At 49.5% G+C, this 22576-nt stretch overlaps 1 protein-coding gene across 2 annotated transcripts in view; it reads right to left on the bottom strand.

The window, feature by feature from the left end:
* Positions 1-9243: 9243 nt before the first annotated feature.
* The window catches only part of Adcyap1r1 (ADCYAP receptor type I), a 52463-nt gene continuing 39130 nt past the window's right edge, over positions 9244-22576 (bottom strand). The window contains exons 15-18 of one of the 2 annotated variants that reach the window (XM_059257882.1): positions 19461-19544; positions 16568-16697; positions 15162-15203; positions 9244-13791 (exon numbers count right to left, since the gene is read on the bottom strand). In XM_059257882.1, coding sequence (XP_059113865.1) covers positions 13603-13791; positions 15162-15203; positions 16568-16697; positions 19461-19544 — 445 coding nt within the window. In that variant the 3' untranslated portion in view covers positions 9244-13602. The remainder of the gene's footprint in view (positions 13792-15161; positions 15204-16567; positions 16698-19460; positions 19545-22576) is intronic. The other variant, XM_059257881.1, reaches the window with a different exon arrangement.

Raw genomic sequence — 22576 nt, 5'->3', positions numbered from 1 at the left:
TGTCTAGACCATTTATGAAACTCAGCACAATATGAGCGCTATACAAATAGCTGCTGGACTCGGTAGCTGCTGGATAAAGCTTCTCCCGGAATATTTTCCATTCCAGGTTTTCTGCATTTACAGATAAGGAACCTACTGGTACAGGGGGCCAGCTGAATGCATTAAACAGTAAGCTCCTGGGGAGGGACCCTCACTCCGGTGTTCTCCCAAGCCTCAAAATGAAGACAAAAGCAAACCCTCCGTGAAAATCTGAAGCATGGCCAGATGGATGCGGATGTTTGTGCTTACAATCAAGTGTGGAAGTTCTCAGACACAAATCCACGTCCTAAATGGCACCAAAGACACTTCTGTGTTCCCCGTATGTGCCGCCTCAAGAAAAAAACTTTTCTCTGTGATCATACAGAAATACAAATGTGTGTCAGCAGAAGTCCAGAGACTAAAGCCCTGAATAGTGCCCTATGGGTCACATTCTTCTTACAAGATATTTCGCATGTGTCTTCTCCCACTGTTAATTATAGCAAACATTTAAGCTTGCTCTTGCCTCTCATTATCTCCTCACCAGTCACTGTACAGGAATGAGCCTAGCAGGCAACGCCGGGGCCACTGCTTTACTGGTAACATGGGGATTCAGTTCTAGGTGAGCACTCACTTTGCAGCTGACAGTTGGGAGCACCAGAAACGCTGCCCTTAGCTTTTCCAGCATTCTCTCTAAGTTTGCAATTCCTTCTGATGCCTTCCTATTTGGAGTATCAGAAATGTCCTCTCCCTTTTTTGACTTACCTTTGATTGAACCTTGACTTCCCTGTGACAAACTCTTGCCATCTCCGTAAGAAACCACCTCACCCTCACCCCGTGGCTCCAGCCAGGAGCCTGATGCCAGGTGCTTTCCCTCACCACACCCAAGCCAAGAGCACCTCCTGCTAGCTGTCTCCAAATCCCCCATATCCACTCAGTTCTCATCCCTGATGGTCCACCTCCACTCTGAGACTATCCTGCCAGCCCCAGAAACCTCCCAGCCTACCCCCTTCTCCACGAGGACTCGATGACCTTACCGTATAAAGGAAGCATCACTCCCTGCCTTAGAACTTTGCTGGGAGCTTTGGCATTGCCCTTGGGACACATCTCAGAAACAGGAATGAGAAGGATGCATACAAAGTTCGTATTAGTGACTGACTCTGAAAGTAGACAAGGAGACATTGGAGACTTCAAGTTCTATCTGTAATGTTTCAAATCAGGGCAGGAAGATTGGGAGGGTAGGCTAGAGGAGGGAATATTGGGAGATATAAATAACATTAGTAGCTCTTTGAAAAATTCGTATGGAGACCTACTGCTATAGACGCTTCCTAAATTTTATACATATATGGTTTTAATATCCATGCCAAACAATGGAGAGGCAATACTCCAACTAGAATAGAACAGGCTGGCAAATAAAAACCCCAGTACCAGGAATGGAGATGGTTGTTAATCAATGGTGGAAAAAATAAAAGAAAACTCAAAATTGTGTGGGTCGGGGGTGAGGATGGAGAGGGTAGAAATGGGGGGAGGTGCGAAGGGGCAAATAAAATCAAGATTGAAATAACACTGTGTGGAGTTCTCAAAGACTGAATAAAATATTATTTTTAAAAAGAAAAAAAACAGCTTAATTAAGCATCATGATATATTCATCATGTGTGCTAGCTCTGAAGTAGGCATGTGAATCTGCTGTAGGTGTCTCTGTACTTTGGTGCGTGTATTTGAAAAGCTAATTGTAAGGAAATGTCTTTCTTCTGTGTAGCCTGTTCAAATAACTCTTTTACCATCAACTCCTAAGAAAGTCAGAGAAGCGAGGTCAGCCTTCAGTCAAGGCTGGACCCAGTGAGGCAAATGGCAGTACCACAGCCCCTGTTCCCCTCTGTGTTTTCTGAACGGCCCCCAGCTGCCTCTATTAACTGCAAATGGCTGTGTCACCTGCATGTCGCGTGCTAGTGAGCTCCTTCCTGGGTCCTAGAAGCCTTAGAGGTACCTTTCTCACATGGCTCACAGGCTCGTCATTTAACAAGGGAGTGGGCTCGTTATGAGAGAGCAATTACTCCCAGAGTTGGGAACATCTTAGGAGTGGTAGGTAATGGAAGTGACAAGTACAGTCATCTTAGTCACACATCCTGGACCCTTGATAGTGTAAGTGCGGTGACATCACACACAACGCTGTTGGGTTGTCTTTCATCTTCTCCATCAGAGATGGTTGGTTTCTGTCACCTTGACACGAACAAGAGGCACCTGAGAAGAGGGAGTCTCTGTTGGGGAATTGTCTCCATCCGACTGGCCTGTGGGTCTATCTGTGGGGCATTTTCTTGATTAAACTTATTGATAAGGGAGGGTCCAACCCACTGTGAGTGATGCCACCTTAGTCAGGTGGTGCTGGGTTCTATAAGAAAGCAGACTAAGCAAGCCACGAGGAGCAAGCCAGGAAGCAGCACCCCTCCACGATCTCTGTTCCAGGTTCCAGCTCCAATTTCCTTCAGTGCACTCCTGCCTTGGTTTTCCTCAGTGATGGACTGCAGGCTGTAAGCTAAATAAACACTCTCCTCCCCTCGGCCGCTTTTGGTCAGTGTTTTATCACAGCCACCGAGAAGCAAACAGGGATGCCACCTGACCATGGATGCAAAGTGAGTCGGATTGTTACTGGTGTTGGCGTCTCCTCAGAGCCGCTACCTCCTACTGCCTAGAAAGAAGTTTTGAATCTGAGAGGTGACTGAGTGCTTCAGGGAATATGTGACGTCATCCAAGTGGTGAAACCTAGAAGTTTCTGGTCTGTGCATTCCAGGCACATTTTGTATATATATATATATATATATATGTGTGTGTGTGTGTGTGTGTGTGTGTGTGTGTGTGTGTATATGTATGTATGTATGTATATGTATATATGTGTATGTGTATATATATACATATATGTATATATTTGGTGATTTAAACATTTATTTTAAAACTTTCTCTTTTTTTCATTTTACTTTATTAAGAAATTTTCTACTCACTCTACATACCACCCACAGATCCCATCTCCTCCCTCCTCCCACCCCCCATCCCTCCCTCCCAAGCCACCCCACATCTCCACATCCCCCAAATCAGGTCTACTCTGGTGACCAGTCTAGTGAATAACCTAACCTCTGTCATAAAGCCTTTGTCCAGTGACTGATGGAGGCAAATGCAGAGATCCACGGCCAGGCGCCAGGCTGAGCTCCGGCAATCCAATTGATGAGAGAGAGGAGGGATTCTGCAGGCGGGGGACGTCGAGATCATGATGGGAAGATGTGCAGAGACGACCGGCCACATTGGTGGAAGCCCATGAACTGTGGACTGGTGGCTGTGGAGCCCCCATGGGACTGGACTAGGCCCTCTGGAAATGGAAGATGGTTGTTTGGCTCGAATTGTTTGGGGGGCACCCAGGCAGGGGGATCGAGATCCGTCCCTGGTGCATGGGCAGGCTTCTGGGAATCCAGTGCTAGTGTTATGACACCTTGCACAGCCTTGGTGCAGTGGGGAGGGGCTTGGACCTGCCTAGGCTCAGTGCGCCGGGCTCTGCTGACTCCACATTATATATTTTAACCGAGAAAGGTTCTGCCTCGGGTGACCAACAAGCTTGAGTCTCAGTCATTGCTCAGTTTCCCTTTACCAGAATCACGGAAGTGCATTCAAAGGTCTTGGGAGAATTTGTCCCTGATAAGCACACAGGCCGATTACACCATGGCTTCCTCTCATCTCACCTCCTCACATGTTAAGTAGCACAAAACTAGCCAGGAACACTTTGGTGATCGATCCAAGGAGAAGTTGTTAGAAATGCATTCGGGCTGGGTCCGTGGGTTGTAGATGAGTGAAGGGTGTTTCACTTTACAGTTAGGTCATTATGCTCCATTCCCTACCATACACAGGGCTAGAGATCCAGAAACTGTGGGGTATCATGATGCAAAGATGCCCCCTGCTACTGGAGAAAGACAAGGACATGTGTGGAGCCAGGCTCTATTCTGCAAGACAAATTCCATCACCTGTGTATGTGAACTTGTAATCAAAAGATTCTGTTCTCATCAGTACAGAGGCCTATCAATTTTTTTAAATTCCACTTTAATTAACATTAGGACTAAATTATATTTCAATTAACTAAATAGACAATGACATAAAAACTGTCCGATAAAGAATACCCGAAACGTTATCATCATGCTTGTACCAGCTTTTGTCATACTAAAAACGTATCATTTTGCCTGTTTTTGTGTTAAAGAGGAAACCCTGAATAATAGGAGTTTTAGACCCCATAGAACCTGCGTTTGCCATTTTCATAGCAGACAAATAAATACACAGGAACTCTCCAGAAGGCTCGGTGTTGTGGAGCTGTCTGTGGTGCTGGACAAGAAGCTGTGGGAATCCTGCACACACTAGTGCCCATGTTATAGACTGTGCCTAGAGATGAGGCCCAGTTTATCAACCAAGGTTGTGGTTGTCTCAATCAGATTAGCCTGTAGCATGTCCGTGGGGCATTTTCTTGATTAACTATTGATATGGGAGGGCCTAGTCCACTGGAGAAGTTCCACCCCTAGTCGGGTGGTCCTGAGTTGTACAAGAAAGTAAGCTGAACAAGCAAGATGCAAGCCAGTAGGCAATGTTCCTCCATGGTCTCTGCTTCGGTTCCTGCCTCCAGATTCCTGGCTCGAGTCCCTGCCCTTACTTCCCTTCAGCCACAACTCGTCCTTATAAATAGCCCAACAGCCCCACTGTGCCAGCTCAGCCAGTGAAAGCTGCAGACTTTCGCTTATTCCTGCAAGTTGGCTGTGTCTCCCCAGATGATATATTGAAGTCCTCACTCTGAGTGTCTATGGATAGAGCCAGATTTAGACATAAGTCTCTGGAGGCGAAATGAGATGGGCCACACTGGATTGTGGTGAGCCCTAAGTCAGATAGGACTTGTGACCTTACAATGAAGTACAGTAGGCACAGAGGTGCAGAAGTAGAGAAAGCCCTGTGATGACAGAAGATCCAGGTGACACATCAAAAAGCCAAGGAATGCTAAAAGAAACTCACCAGCAAGATCCAAAACTCATTTTTTAAAAAAATAAAAAGATAGAATACTCCCTCCAGAGCCTTCAGGCAGGGTATGGCCCCAGCAGCATCTTGACTTGATGTCTAGACTCAAGAATTTTAAAAAGAATGGATGTCAGTCATCTGACAACCCCTCCCTAGACCTGTAGTCATTGATTATGATGACTGCAGGAAGTCACTGCACATTATGAGTGAGCCTCGTTTCAAACCCCAGAGCACTCATTTGTGGTAGCTCTTTATCTGGGATGTCCTTGCAATTGATATTTTTGGAGATCCTAATAAAGTTGCAAGGCTCAGAAAATTACAATGCTCAAACTCCTGCATGCCCAGCTTTCTGGCTACCCACTCTAAAATCATTCCCCAGCCGCAGGGTTGCCCTCTCCACAACTGCTTCATTTTCTTCATGACAGACACTGACCTCCGCTGCAAATCATATTCTGTATCTTTCCTTCTTGCTGACTCAGTAGAACATGAGCCATGACAGTGGGGGCTTTTCTGAGACGCTCACCAGTGCCTGAGAGCAGTTCCAACGGAAAGGCACGCACTCGAGAGTAATCCAACGAGAAATGAATGATCAACAAGTAGCTACTGAGTAAACAGATGAAAGCCACATGCCCTGTCACTTCTGTACTCTCCAAAATGATCGCCATTCCTAGTGTTCTTCGAAATGGAATAAGTACACCAGTGAAGAAAACCGATCTTTACACCAATGTCTAAAAGATAAAGTTTGTTTCTGGACACACAGTTCTTTGCTAAGGACTGCCTCCCTAAATATAGAATGGGTGTATGGAGGAACGAATGGCTGGTATCCAGCTTCCCACAGGGAATTCCTAATCTTGCAGTTCAGGCTGCAGGCTGGATGCTGTTTTCATCAATGCGACTGCACAGTGCTTTCCACTAGGGGGCAACCTAACAAAGGCAGAGGCCGAGAAGCAGTTAGCCTGAGTCTACTTGTGGTGATGATCATGAATTCATGGCAATTATGATGCTCATTCTCCTCTCCAAAAGAACTGTCTCTGAAGATCACCCTAATTAAAAAGTGAGTAATGAGTACAGGAGTTCCCGCAGCACAAAATACACTCACAAAATTCACACATGTGAAGGCACTCAAAGAATGAAGATAACCCAGTCTGTGTTCATCCCTTGATCTAAGCAAGGCTATAGGGGGTGGGAACAACCGGTTCTAACTGGGAGACTTCAGAGTCATTCTGTGGTCCAGCTAGGACACTGCATCTCCCCGTGTTTTTGTTTGTTTGTTTGTTTGTTTGTTTGTTTTTGTTTTCAAATAAAGCAACAGTTTCTGCTCTCTCATGGGTGTGGGAAGAGCCAGGTGACTGCCACCAGACTTGCCAGAGAATCAGGGCCTTGAGAGTGTGACACAAACTACCGTTTTATAGTCAGTGTACACGTTTGCCTTCCAGGATAATGGAGGATGTGTTAGTTTGCCTGCTGTGATGGTTTGAATAAGAATGACCCCCAAAGGCTTAGGCACCAGGAAGTGGCACTAGTTGAGAAGGAATAGGAAGTATGGCCTTGTTGAAGGAAGTGTGTCACTTGAGGTCGGCTTTCAAAAGTCCCAAGCCAGGCCCAGTGGCTCTCTCTTCCTCCTGTCTGCAGATCCGGATATAGAACTCTCAGATATTTCTTTTTTGTTTTGTTTTTGTTGTTGTTTTGTTTTGTTTTACTTTTTTCTTTTTTCATTGTTAAGAAATTTCTATTCATTTTACATACCAACCACAGATCTCCCTTCCTCCCTCCTCTCGTCCCCCCCTTCTTCAGTACCATGTCCCCCTATACACTGCCATGCTCCCCACCAAGATGATAATGGACTAAATCTCTGAAACTGCAAGCCAGCCCTAGTTAAATGCTTTCTTTTATAAGAGTTGCTGTGGTCATGGTGTCTCTTCACAGCAATAGAACACTGACTAGGACACCTGCCTTGGAGTGAGGTGTGATCATGTGACTAAACAATGGCCAATGGGAGGTAAGTGGGAAAATACCTGCTTTCTCTCTATTCACTCCAAGTCTAGTTCCAATGTTCCAAGTGCCATTCTGACTTTGGGACGGGACTCACGTACCAAGGATGCACATGCAAAGAGATAGCACCTGAGGGACCATGAACCACAATACCAGTTCTGGGCTTTCTATTGCAGACTGAATGTAAGGAAGATAAAGTTTTGCCTCCTTTAGGTCACTTTTTATTGGGAATTTTCAGTTACATCCTCTGAACTTGACCCTAATTATCTCCAAGATGGCTCTAAAACTCAAGATAGTTTACATTCTTGGATCTGGATTCTCAGATTATCTTTGATGATCTACAAGATCCAGAGATGATAACTAAGTCTCAAAAGACATCTAAAGGTCAGTTTTCTCGTAGACCCTTTGAGCCTCTTAAAACAGACAGTGACCTCATGCTGTCTAGCCTCTAGGAATTGAACCACTGCCCAAGTCCAAGGTTCACAAACAGGCTGCGGTGTCCAGTCACATCCCCTCGGATAGGATGGATAGAACAGTGGTTCTTACAGTGTTAGCTCCAAGTGGCAGTGACTGATGAGCCCAAACTCAGCCATGCTGATCAGAAACTGTACAGATGGGCCCAGCAACATCTGGTAGTCCTACTTCAGCCCAAAGCTTGAGAACCTGGATTCCTGAATGAAATTTCACTTGTTGTTACTAAAGAACAACCAGGAGTTAACTAAGAAAAACCGGAGCTCAGGGACTTCCTAAGGACATGGGAAGAAAGAGGCTGGAATAGTCCTCAGGGTTGAGGACAAAGGTACTTAACTCCCATGAACTAAGTAGTCTGATATTTACATTTGCCAAGAAATTCCTCCATAATACGGAACTCAAGATTTCCAACTTAACATTTGGCTCTTTGCCTGTGCTTCTTGAGTATGACCTTTAAGAATGAAATATGGAGCCTCCATTTGTCCTGATCAAATGATAACAGCTCTAGAAAGATCCGAGGGAGCAGCCAGCAGATTCTGACCCCCTGAGGGATTAACTTTCAGATCGAGGTGTCTGTTAAATGAGTCATGGGGCATGGCCTGTCAATCTCCCAAAAGGAGAAAAGGGCAAGTGCAGCCTCGAAAAGCAGACATGGCAGCCTCCTAGACATTGGGGTAAGAGGCCTCCAGGGCCTATCAGGTGGAAGGCTGACATCTGTTGGCTTTCAGTTTATCTCATTGGCTTCAGTTCAGAGTGGTCTGGTAGCTGGAGGGAACTGGCTCTGTAATGAATATAGACTTCCAGCCCATTGTGGTCAGTACTTCCTATTCTCAGGCCTCCTTAATACTTGGGAATAGTTTACAAATCTCTGGATTTGAAATCCTGACCTCCTCTCAGACGGATCCAGGAAAACAGAACACCAGCAGGTAGAACAAAGGTCAGACGAGGCTTTGACAGAAATGGACAACCAAATAGAAGATGCTGCATGTGGGACACTTTGCCAGTGAAATGTCTCAAGCTATAGCCTTCAGAGGCAGTGACAAGCGCAATGTCAAGACCCCAGCATAACAGACTCATCACTGGGATGGTGGCAGCTACTGTGACAGAAGCCTGGGCATCACTTTTGTGGCATGGCACGTAGCTTCAGGTAACTCTTATTGTTTCTTCACCCTGACAGAATTCTAGGACTCTCTTTCTGACTTTCTGTCGCTGGCAATTAAAATATGACTAACGCACTGAGCAGGAGAGTTACAACAATCAATAGGCCCTTAGGGAAATGAGAGCTACTTAGAATCCGTTACCTGGTGTGGCAGGGGTTGGTGGCTCTGATTCCAGGAATGTTGTGGGTGGGACACTCACAGCCAAGGGCACACCTGGGCTGAGCTGAAACATCCCCTGAAGGCAAGCTTTCAGAATCTGAGGACTGCTCCCACCAAACTCCACAAAGGTCATGAGGCATCAAAGACTTTAGGCTAAGCCATTTCCGTTTTCAGACATCCAAGTGAACCCAGCTCCACTCACAACACAGGGATGTCCTTTGAAGGCCAGGGTTTCTTTTCCTCCTCCATCTTCAGCTAACTCAATCCCATTCTCACTCCTCTCTTCTAGAATCCAAAAGGCCATGAGGCCTTGCAGACTACACTACTCTGGGATAATCAGATCTGGGGGGAGTCCTCTCCCTTCCTGACTCTTATCCTTACCCTCCACTTTCAGCAATTTACAGACACCAAGGAAAATGATAAGACATTTATTGAGTCATCTACAGCAGTTTGACATCCTTAAAATCCCAGACAAGGTGTGAGCACAGCGTTAATGGAGGCAGCGGTAGCAGTGAGGTCCGTGGGATTTATCTTTATTGTGGGAAATTAAACCCAGACATGTCCAGCTCCCAGGAGTGGGCCTGGAGCCACGTCTGGAGTACCAAGGGCTGAACCACTCCAGCCCTGACAGACGCAAAGCCTCAGAAGACAGACAGCAGACAAAACACACACGGCTGAGTACAGACACACCACAGGACCCGGAGTTCAAGGAGAGGGGAAAGAATGGGCATTTGGCCCACTTGAGGAACGTTCCATACCCATGAAGGATTCCTAGGCAGATGGCACAGAGGTGCTCGCTGCACTCCCAGAGCTCTACCCCATCCTCACCTTCAAAGCAAACTGAACAATGTGGAGAAGATAAAGCTGGAATTCAATGTCCACCAGAGCCCCGTGGCCTTTCCTCCCCCTCAGTGCTGGTGGTTTTTACAAACGGGGTGATGGTTAACCCAGGAGGGATCAAAGCAGTAGACTGATTGCAAGGGATACCTTTTGGGGGGGGGTCTTCACCCTAAGAACGAGCACATAGCTGTGTTGTTTTCAGAGCTTGTAAACTGACAGGGAGCATTTCACTCCCACTTCATCCCTACCTGGGGGGCAGATGATGTAACCACGGCCACACCATTGCAGATTAGGGGGTTGAGAATAAGTAAGTATGGAGTCCCAGAACAGATGGAGAGGGCTAAGTTTGCTAGCAAGCATCCTTATACCGCGCCAACTCCATTGCTTCTCCTGTATTGTATCGTGGACTCCTGGACTTTCTGCAGGTGCAGCCCCTCCTGCAAAAGGTACAGTGTACTCGACCACTGCTTGGAGTGTTATATCTGGCTCACATGCAGGGCTGTGTAATACTGGTAGGGCCACATTCTCATTCAAAAACATGCTCGGCCCACCTGTTTCCTCATGAGCCCACGGGGAAGGTTTACCCTTCAGATCTCCAAGTCAATCCTAGCTCTAATAGTCTTTGAATTTCCCCTTATAGGGACGAGTCAAGGTCAAACAGCAGGTGAGCAGCAAAGCTGAGGAGCCCCAAGTCCCAGGCTTCCTGCTCAAGGCTCTTCCAGCTGGCTTCCAGGCTCCGTCCGCTCAAGTGGAATTTGCAGGGTCACAGTACTTGCTGCCTTCTCTTTGTAGGGGGCAGAGGGCACACAAGGCATTAAAAGTCTCTCACAGCTTTCCTTCCAAGGAAGAGAGGGTACAGACCAAACAGAGGAGGCCCTGGTGCTAGGCGGCAGGTGCCAGGTCATTTCCACCACTGGGCCCTGACCAAGCTCCCCATCCCTGTCCTCAGAGAAGTTGGTTCAGGGAAGATGGGGTTAGGAAAGGACTCACTAGGGCTCCTGAGCACATCAAGGAGGACCTCATCGCTGCACACTAAGGTGGAAGTCAGGTCTTGGGCATTGGTGGATGCCAATCTCAAAGCTGCAACACCTCCAAAGCCCTCTGACTTGCTGGCAGCCTAAGCATCCCTGTTGTAGATCCCATTTTATGAAGACCAGACCCTTTTCTGATACTTCCTGCTCCCCCTGTAGCTGGACAGTAACGACAGGAAACAGGACAAGACAAGGTTGCCCTACCCCCCTAAACTATGTGGTCTGTGAGATTTGGCCTTCAGGGTTTCATAGAACAAGACCCCACTTCCCAGGAATGATCCTCTACAGACCGGGTGCCCCTTGAATCCGCTCTGCTCCTGCCTCAAGATTTCTAAGTCTATGAAGCCCTTTTTACCCACCAAATGGGATTTCTTAGTCATTTTTCCCTTCTCTGGGTCCAGGCTGTATTACTGCAAGCCTTGCCTGGGGCCCATTCCAAGGGAAGATGGTTGGTGTTTGGGTAGAACCCCAGAGGTAAACTGGGGTACACACAAATCAGTAAGTCTTATTGCTTGCGCTATAGATGTAAGAGGGTCAAAGGGGAGGGGCTTTACCCAGCCTTGCATTGCCCCTTCACTGCCTGTGGCCTGAGAGCCAGACCCTCCTGGAACATGCAGAATCCTTCAGGTACATCTGCTCACAAGACTAGCAAAAATAGTAATAATAATAATAACAATAATAGAAATCCTTCAGACGGAAAAACAGGCAAGAGGAACCTGGAACTTGTAGGAGGACGCAGGCTCAGGGCTCAGGAAGCAGCGAGGGCTCAGGGTTGATCTGGTTTTTGCTGTTTTGCAGTGATGCAACTAGACAGTCACAGTTTCTTCTTCCACAGTGAGGCAGACCCATGGGTTGCGGGTGATGACAAGTGAACAGAATGGGGTTCCTAGCCCAGGGGCCGCACCTTGGAGTGAGGGTGCCACAGGCTACCTGTCTCTGCCAGGCCTAGAAGGCTAGCATGTCATATCTGAGGTCCCAGTCAGATGGCCTGGGCCTCCCTCTGCTCTAGAAACTTGCACTGTGGTATCCAAATGGGAAAATACACAGAATGCCATCCCCTCACCACACACATGCACATGTGTGCACACACGTGCGTGCACGCCCCTTCAGTCTGAGCCAACGGGAATCCTGAACCATGGCTTCTTCTAAATAGCTTGGGCTCCCTAGTAGTGTCCAAAGTGCAAGGTGATCAACTGATTCTTGTTTGGCTGAGAACCTGGTTCTCAGAACAGGGGAGGGGAGAGGAGGGGGGAATAAGGTGTGGGGTAAAGGGCCAATGTACACCCAGTGGCTGGTCCAAGCCACTCAATGTTTCTGGGAAGGAGCAAGGAGGTGCTTTCCCCTTCTGGCTTTGCCAAAGACCCCAAAACTGAATTCACTGGTCAAGAACGCAGAGCTGGTTTCTACACCATATCAACTAGAACCTTCTCCAGCCTAACGGCTCTTCCAGGATCACTGTTTTGAATCTCCCATAGTTCCTTCTACTTAATACAACAGCAAGCAAGGCAGCTTCCCACACTCCCCATGCACTCCAGAGCACAGCCATGAACAAGTTCACAGGGGCAGGGACAAGAACAAGCATCAACGTGGAAAGAGCTGGGCCCCGTGGCCCCGTGGCACTGCTTTTTTTCCTCCTCTCTTCCCAAATCTGGATGCGGCCTTATTTTAAAGTCGTGGGTTGTGGCTGTGCAATGTACAGCTGGAGAGCCGAGATGGGCACTGGAGATCCACCACTCCTCCCATCAGTCGTCTCTGCTCATGCACATGACAGACACAACATCCCCTCCAAACACTCTACGAGGCCCGCAAGTGATTCAAATGCCAAGGGCACATGGAGGAAGTCTTGCAGACCACTGAGTTTAGTCATTGTGTCCAGGCTGGGGGCAGCATCTACAGTTCTTTGTCATCAGTAGAGGTGGGGCTGTGGGAAGCCCTGGACCCAGGACTTGGCTCATGGAAATTGAAAGTTGCTTCCGAACTCACTGATATCACTGCAGGGTGGCTGGTTCATTCTAGACATGGCTTTGACTTCAGGGGAAATTGAGAGAGGAGAGCTAGGGGTTCTCTGTAGGTGTCATGGCTGGAGAAGGGCTTCTTCAGACCATTCGTTGTGGGCAAGGAGGGTAGAAATGAAATTATCACATGATCAAGTCTTGAGTCAGGGCACAGTCAAGGACATGATAAGATCTTCAGCTATCCCATCTTCTTCCCAAATGCATCTGCATTTCTGGCTCTCAGCTCTTACATCAAATGAAAAGCACCAGAACTTTCCCTGACCCTCACCCCAACTTAAGTCTTTGATTGAAAGAGCCCTGTAACCCTCCCATCATCCAGGCACACAGGAGCTGAGCACCTGGACAACCTAGATGTCAGGTAAGCAAAAGGAGCCTCAGGTTGACCCACTCCAAAGGATGCTCTGGCTACTAAGCTGCATCCCTGGCCAACTGCAGGACTTGGTACAGGCTAAGAAAGGCCCACATTCAAAGTCAATTTAGTGAAAGACTTCTGGGGTGGGCACTACCCAAAGCCTCTCCAAATGCAGGCATGTTTCAGCCTCAGCTCACAAGGCCTTGCACCTGGGATCAGGCCATCACTGAGGCTGGCCTTGACACAGTAGGTCAAGCTGGAACCTGGCAGAGGTGAGCAAGGGCATGGATTGGGGGAGATATGGGCCAACTTTCCAGATTTGAGGTGTATTTACATGTCAAATTGGGCTCAAATGGACCACAGTAGGTGAGACCCAAACAAGAGGTACAATATCAGCCTACACCCTATCTCTCTCTTCACCCTTGGGGAGGAGCCCAGCTTCCTACCCAGGGCCTGCCCAAGGAGAGGGGAGAGGCACAAACATGCGCAGGCGCCGGCCTGCAGCCCCGGCCTGTGCAGAAGGGAGATAGGGCTCAGGTGGCCAAGTTGTCGGCCGGGAGGCTGGACATGCGGAGCTGGGAGCTGCTCTTGCTCAGAATGGACAGTTGGGTCCCTCCATTCACTCCACTGCTGGCCAGGGACGGGTGCCGGTGCTTGAAGTCCATAGTGAAGTAACGGTTCACCTTCCAGCTTCGCCATTTTCTCTTAATCTCTGCCTGTACCTGCAATGAGCAACATGTGCATGACTTCCCAGTGAGCATCTTCTATGCCCTGGCCGGGCACTTTCCCAGCTGCCATGGTGAATATCCACCCATCATCTCCCACTCCCCAGCTGCAGCCTGCAGCTTTGTCCTAGTCTGTCTTGGCAAAGCCCTCAGGTAGCTTCCTGTTGTCTGGGCCTCTCAACGGACCCATCCTTTGGAACTGTCAAGAGCGCTCTCCTAGCAACCCCTTGAAGCAAATAGATCAAATAAAGATCATCACCCTTGTTGACCACTGTGGGATGCATACGAGATTTACTCAAATAACTTGAAATATTCCAGATGCCCAAAGACCATGAATGGTGATATCAGCATCTCTGGATAAGTCCTAGACATCCACAGCTTTGAACGCTTCCAAGGTGAGAAGATTTCTGAGACAGAGAGTTATAAAATAGTCCATGGCTCTTGGCAAACCCCGTGTAGCTCTGCATATAGTAAATGGTGGCCGTGCCAAGAAAACGTAAGGCTCCATATGGCACTTCAGCCAGGCACCTTTATGCAGTATACAAGCTGCACGACTAGAAGAAGCACCCATCCCCACTTTCTCCACTTCGTGCCTCCTCTCCCTTGGCAGACTCCTGACAAGCTGCCCATGCTCCCACCTCTGGCTCTCCTAGGATCTTTGTGCAAGGCCCTCTCTGGGATCTCTTGATCTGTTATAATCTGATCTATATTGACCTTCTGATTATGGAGGCTTAATTGTCTTGAGTCTTAGATGCAAACAAGGGGGAGAGCCTGCTGAGGCCAAGATCTTTTCACTAAGACCTCTCTCCACTTGCAAACTCATCCCACATAGCCAGGGCCCACCACTTGCCTGGCACCTCTATCCTGGGTCTGCTCCAGAACATTACCCCAGCAGGCTAGAGAAGGAGTCCCAAATGGTAGCTCTGGGAATGAAACACCTCAGGAAGGCTCCAGGTTTCTTCTCAGGGTTTCTTTCAGATTCTCATAGGCTATGTGCTAGCAGGGATGGTCAGGCTGGCTTACTGGGGCTCAGCAGCTCTGCCCATCATAGCCTGATGGCCTATAGGTATTAACTCTTGCTCACTAAGGCATGTCTTTTGGAAAGAATGTGCCCTGGAATTGTGCTCTCAGCAGACATGATGCCATCACCAACTGCACTCCACTCTGTCTTCAGTTTTGACCTTAGTTGCAGAGTTGGAGTGATTCTGGAACAGGTAGGAGATGTTGGTACCATGTAACACTGGCACCTATGTCAACCTATCTTCAGTACTGGGAACCTGGAAGATCCCATCTGAAGAATCTGCTCCCAGTTTCTCCCCACCAACCCCCACCTGCACTGCGAGAAAGGTGCAAAGACCGTGTCTTACCTCCCCATTCAGGAAGCAGTAGAGCACGGCCACCACAAAGCCCTGGGAAGAGAACGCAAACCACCGTGAGCCCATCAGCAAGGGGTCTCCTGGGACACAGGAGTGGCAGTGGAAAAGACACCAGAAACACGAAAAACATCAATCTAGACAGGGCACACCTGCGTAAAACTCTACGGTAACATGGAATGCGTCCTGCTCCCTAAGACAGGCACTCCCATGAAGCCAGATGGCCGATAGACCAGCCCCCACTGACAGACATCTCATCTTGGATCCCACATTCACTCGACCAAATCCTTCCCATCACTGAAGACTATCTTCATCCCATTTCCTAGGGAAGCCACTCGCCCTTTCTAGAGGAAGCCAGAATGTTCTCTGGGCTCTGCTACTAGTCCTCAGGCTCCTGAGAGCAGGATTCCTTTAGAACAGAACATATGATCTTTATCCATCACCACCCCCTACTCTGCCCTCCCTTGGCAAGCTGCTTCTGTACACAGCAAAGCAAACCATGTGTGGTAAGTGCTTGGCAGAGAATGATTTTAGCTCTTCTACACCAAACAAAACAAGCTTTTCCTGAATGCTGAAAACCAGGTCTGTAAGACCTCAGTACCCTGGGCTGTCATTTGAAAATGTCAGAAGAATGATGGCTGGAATATGCCAATAAACGTAAAGATGGGAGCGTTGGGTTGTAATTCCAGGGTCAGAATTTTTTTCTACAATGTTCCCAGCCTTTCCAGAGTAAGAATGTGAATCGGGGAAAGGGGCTTTGAATTAAAATTCAAGTCAGTTGCACAGAGCATTCATTTTCTGACCGTCAAACTCAAATGCCAGTTTAAATGGGTGGCTTAGGGAGAGATGCCCTCCCCCTTACAACCCACCACCATTAGTGCCTTCATTCACTTCCTGGGCTGTGATACATGCACTTCCTTATAGCTACCTACTTGCTCTGTTCCTCTTCTTGTCCTAATACCCACTCATTTAAAGAGTCTGTCCAGGTACCTCCAGCCCATTCAGTTCTCTGTGTCAGGCCCTAGACTGCGGTCCCCTATGCCAGGGACTCAAGGTGGATAAGACAGAACTCCAGTCCTCATGTGGCTGGATGCATGGCTGAAGTTAGAATGTGGACACAGCATAAGGGTCTTAAAGTCATCCTATCTCCTGGGCTTTCTGGAGCGCTTTCAACTCAAGTCACTCAGGGGGACCTGGGTCAGGGCCCCCAGGCACAGTGACAGCCAGGCTTTACTGCATCTTAGGAGCAGTAGAAAGGACCATAGAGGACTTATGCTCTAGCACTCATGTCAGAGACAAACACTAAAGTCAAGGTTCATAGGGTTACAGAGCTGGCAGCAGGTCAGAGGTCAGGGCTTAGCTTCCAAGGAGCTACGTGCTCTGCATGCATCATTGCCTACCTGGAAGGAACCCAGTCCAAGCTCAAACACAAGTCGTTCCCTCTTGCTGACATTCTCTGGAGAGAAGGCGAATACTGTGTAGTGGATTCCAAACAGTGGGATGAGCAGCAAGGTGGAGCGAGCCAGCCGTCTGTCAGAAGAAAGCAAAAATCTGCTCAGGAGACTGCAGGGCTTGGGAGCAGGGAGGGCAGAGGGCCTGTCACCAGCCCTGGCTAGCCCTCAGTGCCCCTGTTCACAGACCCACTTGGCATCCTTTCCTGGTGCAAGGGGCTTGGGAATGAGGGAGCCAACTAGAGGCCAGGGTTCCTAGGATGTTGTAAGGAGGCTTCCCCAGTCTGCTGGGCACTTAGTATCCTGCAGGGCCAGTGAACATGTATCATTTATAGGGGCCCCCTTGAGTAACGTGTAAAATCAGGATAGGATTCCAAAGTCTTGAGCCAAAGCATGCCTGTCCTGGCTCAGAAGGAGCTGCGTGACCTCAAAAACAGCTGCCCAAAGACCCATGGAGATGGGGCTTTTCTGAGTCTAGGGATAGCTAGGGACATTGGGGGCCATGCTGACAACCAGGAGGGAGGGTCCTAGATGGACCACAGAGGAACTTGGGGGGGTTTCAAGGAAAGACCTGCTGGCTGAGCACAAATTCTACCTGCCCCAGAACTGAGTCAAAGGATGAGGTCTGCCCTAAAGACGGATCCCACCACACCTCCTGGGATCCTCTCCTGCTCTTAGCTCTTGAGATAGAGCCAAGAGTAGGGTGGGGCCCTGTTAGTACAGGGACAGACGAGGTCCACAGTGAGGACATCAGGCACACGTGGACTGTTCTGGAGGGAGTAAATTTTCACAGGGGCTTCCCGGAGTGGGCCCCATCTCTACCCATCCCAGGACACTGGCCCCCTGGGAGCCTCCCCAAAGAGCCCAGCTCTCCTCTGCAGATGTTTTCCCCTCAGCTGTATCCAGACCCCCCGGGACCATCGGCCTCACCCTATCCAGTCACAGCTTAGCCCTCAGAGGTAGACAGTAAATATAAGGGTGACCATTTGACTGGGATAAATTCTACCATGTGCCCCTCCTCTCCCTCTCCCAGTCTTTCTGGAAAAAAAAGCACTCCGCTGAACGTTGGACTCCAGCTTTCTAGAAAAGCCAACTAAATTCCTAGATTCTGAATAAGGTCCTTGGTGTCCTAGCTTCTATGAGAAGGGAGACTAGAAGGAGGAGCGGGGAGAGGAGGGGAAAGAAGGAGGGAGAAATAGAAGCTTGAGGAGATCTTTGGGAGAAGGTTCAGCCCAGTGAGGAGGAAGCCCACAATTGTGGGGCTCACAGTGCCCCCTTGCTCGAAGGCAGCTTAATCTATAGTCACTGAAGGTCCCTAAACTAGGGCAGGGCCAATGGGACCTGAGTGAGTCCCTGCAGTGAGCCCACATGGATTCCTACCAGTCTGTTTTCACCGTAGTGACCTGAAGAGGGCCCCTCTTTTATCTGTCAGGTCTCACAGCAAGCACCTTCAGGCACGCGGTCAACACCGGAAATGCCTGATCTGTGGAAGAGCAGCAGGGCTGCTCAGCCACACGAGCTAGAGTCCTTAAAACCCAATGTCTCCTGGGCACCAGGTCCCACTTGCCTCTTGGTGCCCAGGATCTGGCACCAGGAAGCAGCAGGGTGTGTCTGGAGACAGAATGGAAGTTGGAAGAGCTGGGAGATGTGCTTACAAAAGCACATGCATGGCAGAGCTGGGGGTCCTGTTGGGTCCTGAGCAGGCTAGGGTCCTGCTTTCCTCCTCCAGCTTCCCCTGTACAGTGGACCCATTCCAGGTTCTTACTTCAGCAGAGAACCACGATGCTAAGCCTCACCGCTGATCACAGTACAATTCTACAAAACTGAGAAACTGGCTTTGAGGAATGGTGCCGGACCCTTCCCAGCCACAGGGCAGATATGGATCTGAGTAGAGGGTTTCCCAGGGTATGGCCCAAGAACAGTATCCACCCTCCCACAGCTCTGAAGTAGGGACTCAGAACACCTCACAGGCCCTTGGCAGACAGGGCAGTGGTGACAGATGAGAGGGACCCAGTGTGGGGGACTTGTAGATGTCTGAGCTGACTGTCTGGGAATGGGAATCCCCAGACAAGCTATAAGCCTTGAACTGTGATTAACTCAGAGACCCAGTGGCACAGCCTCTACCTCTGTCCTCCTATCCCAAAGAACTATCAATAGGAAGAAGAGTCCTACAATCTCAAGAAGAGCTCCTGAATAGAACCACCCAAACTATCAGTGGGTTGCCAGGAAGGCCACACCTCCCACTCTGTGACCTAGGCTGTGATTCTTAGGATGCTCTAGGTTCCAGTCCTTGCCTTGCCAGTCATGTGACTTACTCCACCTTGTCATGCTCTAGTTTCCTTGTCTATCAAATGGAGAGACAGTGAGAGAAGCCACCATACAGGGTCCTTGTGGAGACTGGACTCAGCCAAGCAGCACACAACGTGCTCAGCACACAGTGAACTCATCCCAGCTCTGAGTGCTTTTACAGTTCTGCCACTGCCAAGACTAAAGCCCAGAGACGTGAGGATCTGAGGAAGGACACACTTCTGTCAGCAGCCACGAACTGCCGACTGTGGAGTGAGGCAGGCATCAGTCGTCGCCACCAAGTCAAGATGTCCCTGCAATGCCGCAGCTCCAATACCCACATGCCCTCCAGCCCCACCCACGAGACTGCAAAGAACTCACAAGACACACGTCAACATGCAACAGCCGGGAGTAGGGTAGGCTGGGAGGCTCGGGGTGGCTCTCCACACTCCTCCAGCCTGACAGGACACAAGCACAAGGCGGTGGCAGCAACAGCAGCATGCATCCCCCACCCTCTCCAGGACACCCGGCCACAGCCACGGCCACACACACTTACAGAGTAATGGTGGATAGTTCTGACATCTTGCAAGAGTGCTGCTGAGCCCGCTGTGGCTTGCAGTAGCATTTCTGCACGCAGCTGCTGGGTGTGACAAGATTAGCACTTCTGTCAGCTGGGGGCATTGGGCAATGAAGAAACTGCAGTGGGACTCGGGAGGACTTAGTTCACAGGGCACAGGGAAGGCAGAGAATGGGGGACTAGAGACAAGCTAAGGAAGCCACCCAGAGGAGAGTGAGGACGCTAAGGACTAAAACACACTCAGCTCTGGACAAAGGAATGCATGTCCATAAGTATATGTGTATCTGTATAGTTACAGAGCTTACACACACACACACACACACACACACACACACACACACACACACACACACACACTCACTCTCGGGCCACTAGTAGGCAAGTAGTATTAAAAGGTAGGTGTGTTCAGGAGATGAGGCCCAAGCTGGGAATCAGACAGGGAGCCAGAGGCCATCTCCGTATCAGCCCCAGGCTTAGAGCATGGCTTTGCCAAGGTCACCCAGTAAGACGAACAGCTGGAGACTCATGCTGTGTACCTCATGCATGGCTGGCATGAGGAGATAGAGTTCTGGACTTGTTAGCAAAGATTACCATGGGTGTTCTGACCAGCTCTTCTTCCCCCACCCCCACCTCCTCTCAGTGTAAGGACACACAGGAGAGTAGAGACAGGCCAGGCACAACGGACTGTTCATTAGTCTAGACCTGTATTTACCTGCTAAGGTAGCCACTACCCTAGATGGTATTCAAATTAAAATTAATTAAAATCCAATCAAATGAAAACTCTGTCTCAGCATTCTAGTCACTGTATCAAAATTTAATAGTCACATGGCTCGTGGTGAACACGCTGGATATAAAAACAGGACATTCGAGGAACTCCTCAGGACAGCACTAAGCTAGACTGCTCCATCCAGGTATATGGACAGGAGGCTGAAGGGCAAAAGCCTGAGGAAAGGGATGCCTTGAGGAGGCAGCACCGAGGCCAGGCTGCCCGTGCACCCTGCTGCCCTCAGTCACAGGCATCGAGCGGTACCCCTGTCTCTGCTGATGCTTTCTGGTCCTGCTCACGCTTGAGCTGGTGTAAGCCAGGGACACTAGTGTCCCTACCAGAGATCAAGAGTCCATGCCACCTTAGATAACAAGTCACCTCCCTGTGGAGGGCTCTGGGGCACCTCCTGGTGGCGAGTGAATGCATTAATCAGGTGTGCAGAACAATTAGGTCCTTAACATACAAAGACCTGCTTTCGGACTCCAGCTGGGAGTGGGTCTAAAGGCAGCTAGAGTCTGGGGACATGCTACTCTGCTGAGGCAAGAACATGTACTGCATACTTCCAGATGAGGCAAAGGCCAGCCTGCCCAGCAGGCTGTTCCTCTCCAGGCCTGTGGTACTCATTCAATAAATGGCATCTTTTATTTTACATCACCTATGAGGTAGGTGCTGTAGGCCTGTTTTATAAGTGTTATTTGATGCTTTGCTACTCAAGGGATCCCCAGGCCAGTGGCAGGAACAGTACCTGGCTGCCGCTGGTACTGTTACATATCAGTAACAGACTATGGTGCCACTCTGGCCTACTGACGTGCCAGCCCAGGAGCTGCACTTCAACTTCAACCTTGGGGGTGGGGATGGGGGTGTGCTGGAGAAGCCTTGTTGCAAGGTATTCCTGAGAAAGTTCTTGTGTGTACTTGGTAAATGACAAGGGACTGGATTGTGTGTGTATGGAGAAAGAGAGGGTGATACAAATGAGGAGAATAAGGATCTCTGGGTCCACAGGAACAGCAGCTGTTTTCCTGGTCCTCTCCTTTGCCCAGACCAAGCGGCTAACATCCCTCAACCCTGGCCGAAGCAGACAGGGCCAGTCTAAGACACTGCACACCCACACAGCTGTTGCTCGGTTTCTGACGCCTTGAGTTCTAAGCTTTAGCCTTTCTCCCTGAAGACCTCTCCTTTTTTCCCCCAACACTGTCCCATATTTCTCCCTTTTGGGGATCCGCAACACTTTACAGTACACATTGACTCCCCTGATTCTCCTTTTAAAAAAATCTGGAAAATAGCCAAAGGACGATTTAGTGACACATTTACTGGGATGGGTGGCCCTGATGAGGGCGGAAGGCCAAATCCAGGAGCAACAAGGGCAAGGTGACATCCAGAGGGCTCTCAGGGGAGACTATCCCGAGAAAGCGGGGAAGAGGCCCTCTCCCAAATCCCTGCCCCTGGCCTGTAGTGGCCTGCAAACAGACTCACTGAAAATCAACAGGCCCTGCAGTGACAGGAGAGCTGACCCAGAGAGTGAGAAAGGCAGGGTGGAGGCCTCCCAGGATAAGTAGGCAAGAGTGGAGAACGGTTTCATCTAGAGATACACCCAGGCCAACCTGGAGGGCCGCCCTGAGTCCACGGAAGCACAGGAGACTCAGAGGAGTGTGCTGGGGTGGGTGGGGGCTTCCCTGAATCAGAAGACCTCTGGTGGTCAGTGGGAATTGACTTGTGGGGATTTGGCCAGTGGCTGGTGCAGAGGCCCCTCTGCAAGTCAGGGTAGGTGCTTCCAGGTCCAGCTCTGACATGGCTTCTCTTCATCTGTAAGAGCATCAGGGCTATTCCAGGGTCTCAGCTCTCACGTCTATCCCAGGGATCTGGCACAAGGTTTTTACAGTGCCTTTTGTGTGAGAGGCTGGCTGGACTGAAGCCCCAGGAAACATCCAATGGGATACTAGACAGACAGATATCCATGCCCTGTGCAGAGAGCACTCCCGTTGTCTCCACCTCTGAGCCTAGGAATCCATGTACTACTGCTTCCTTGGCAGTCTATAGACCATGATGGTGTCCTGACACTAAGCTCACCTGCACCTTCAGAACACTGCCCAGTCCCCAGGAAACATTCCCCAGAAATAGCAGCCCTGCTAAAGTGTGGCTCATCACCACTTCCTCCTCCAACAAAGAGGCAGAATAAGCCCAGGATCCCAGAGGGCATCCACACCTGGGCTCAAGGCTTTGTGGCCACTGACTTATTGGGTGGCTTTCTTTTCCTGGGTTTCTCAGGGTAACAGTTTCCCTAAACCACCCCTGACAGAACTCTGGGGGCAGATACTCATTGACAGGGTGA

The sequence above is a fragment of the Peromyscus eremicus genome, chromosome 3 (genome assembly GCF_949786415.1).
Source record: "Peromyscus eremicus chromosome 3, PerEre_H2_v1, whole genome shotgun sequence".
Classification (NCBI taxonomy): Eukaryota; Metazoa; Chordata; class Mammalia; order Rodentia; family Cricetidae; genus Peromyscus; species Peromyscus eremicus.
This window is presented reverse-complemented; position numbering and strand designations above follow the sequence as displayed.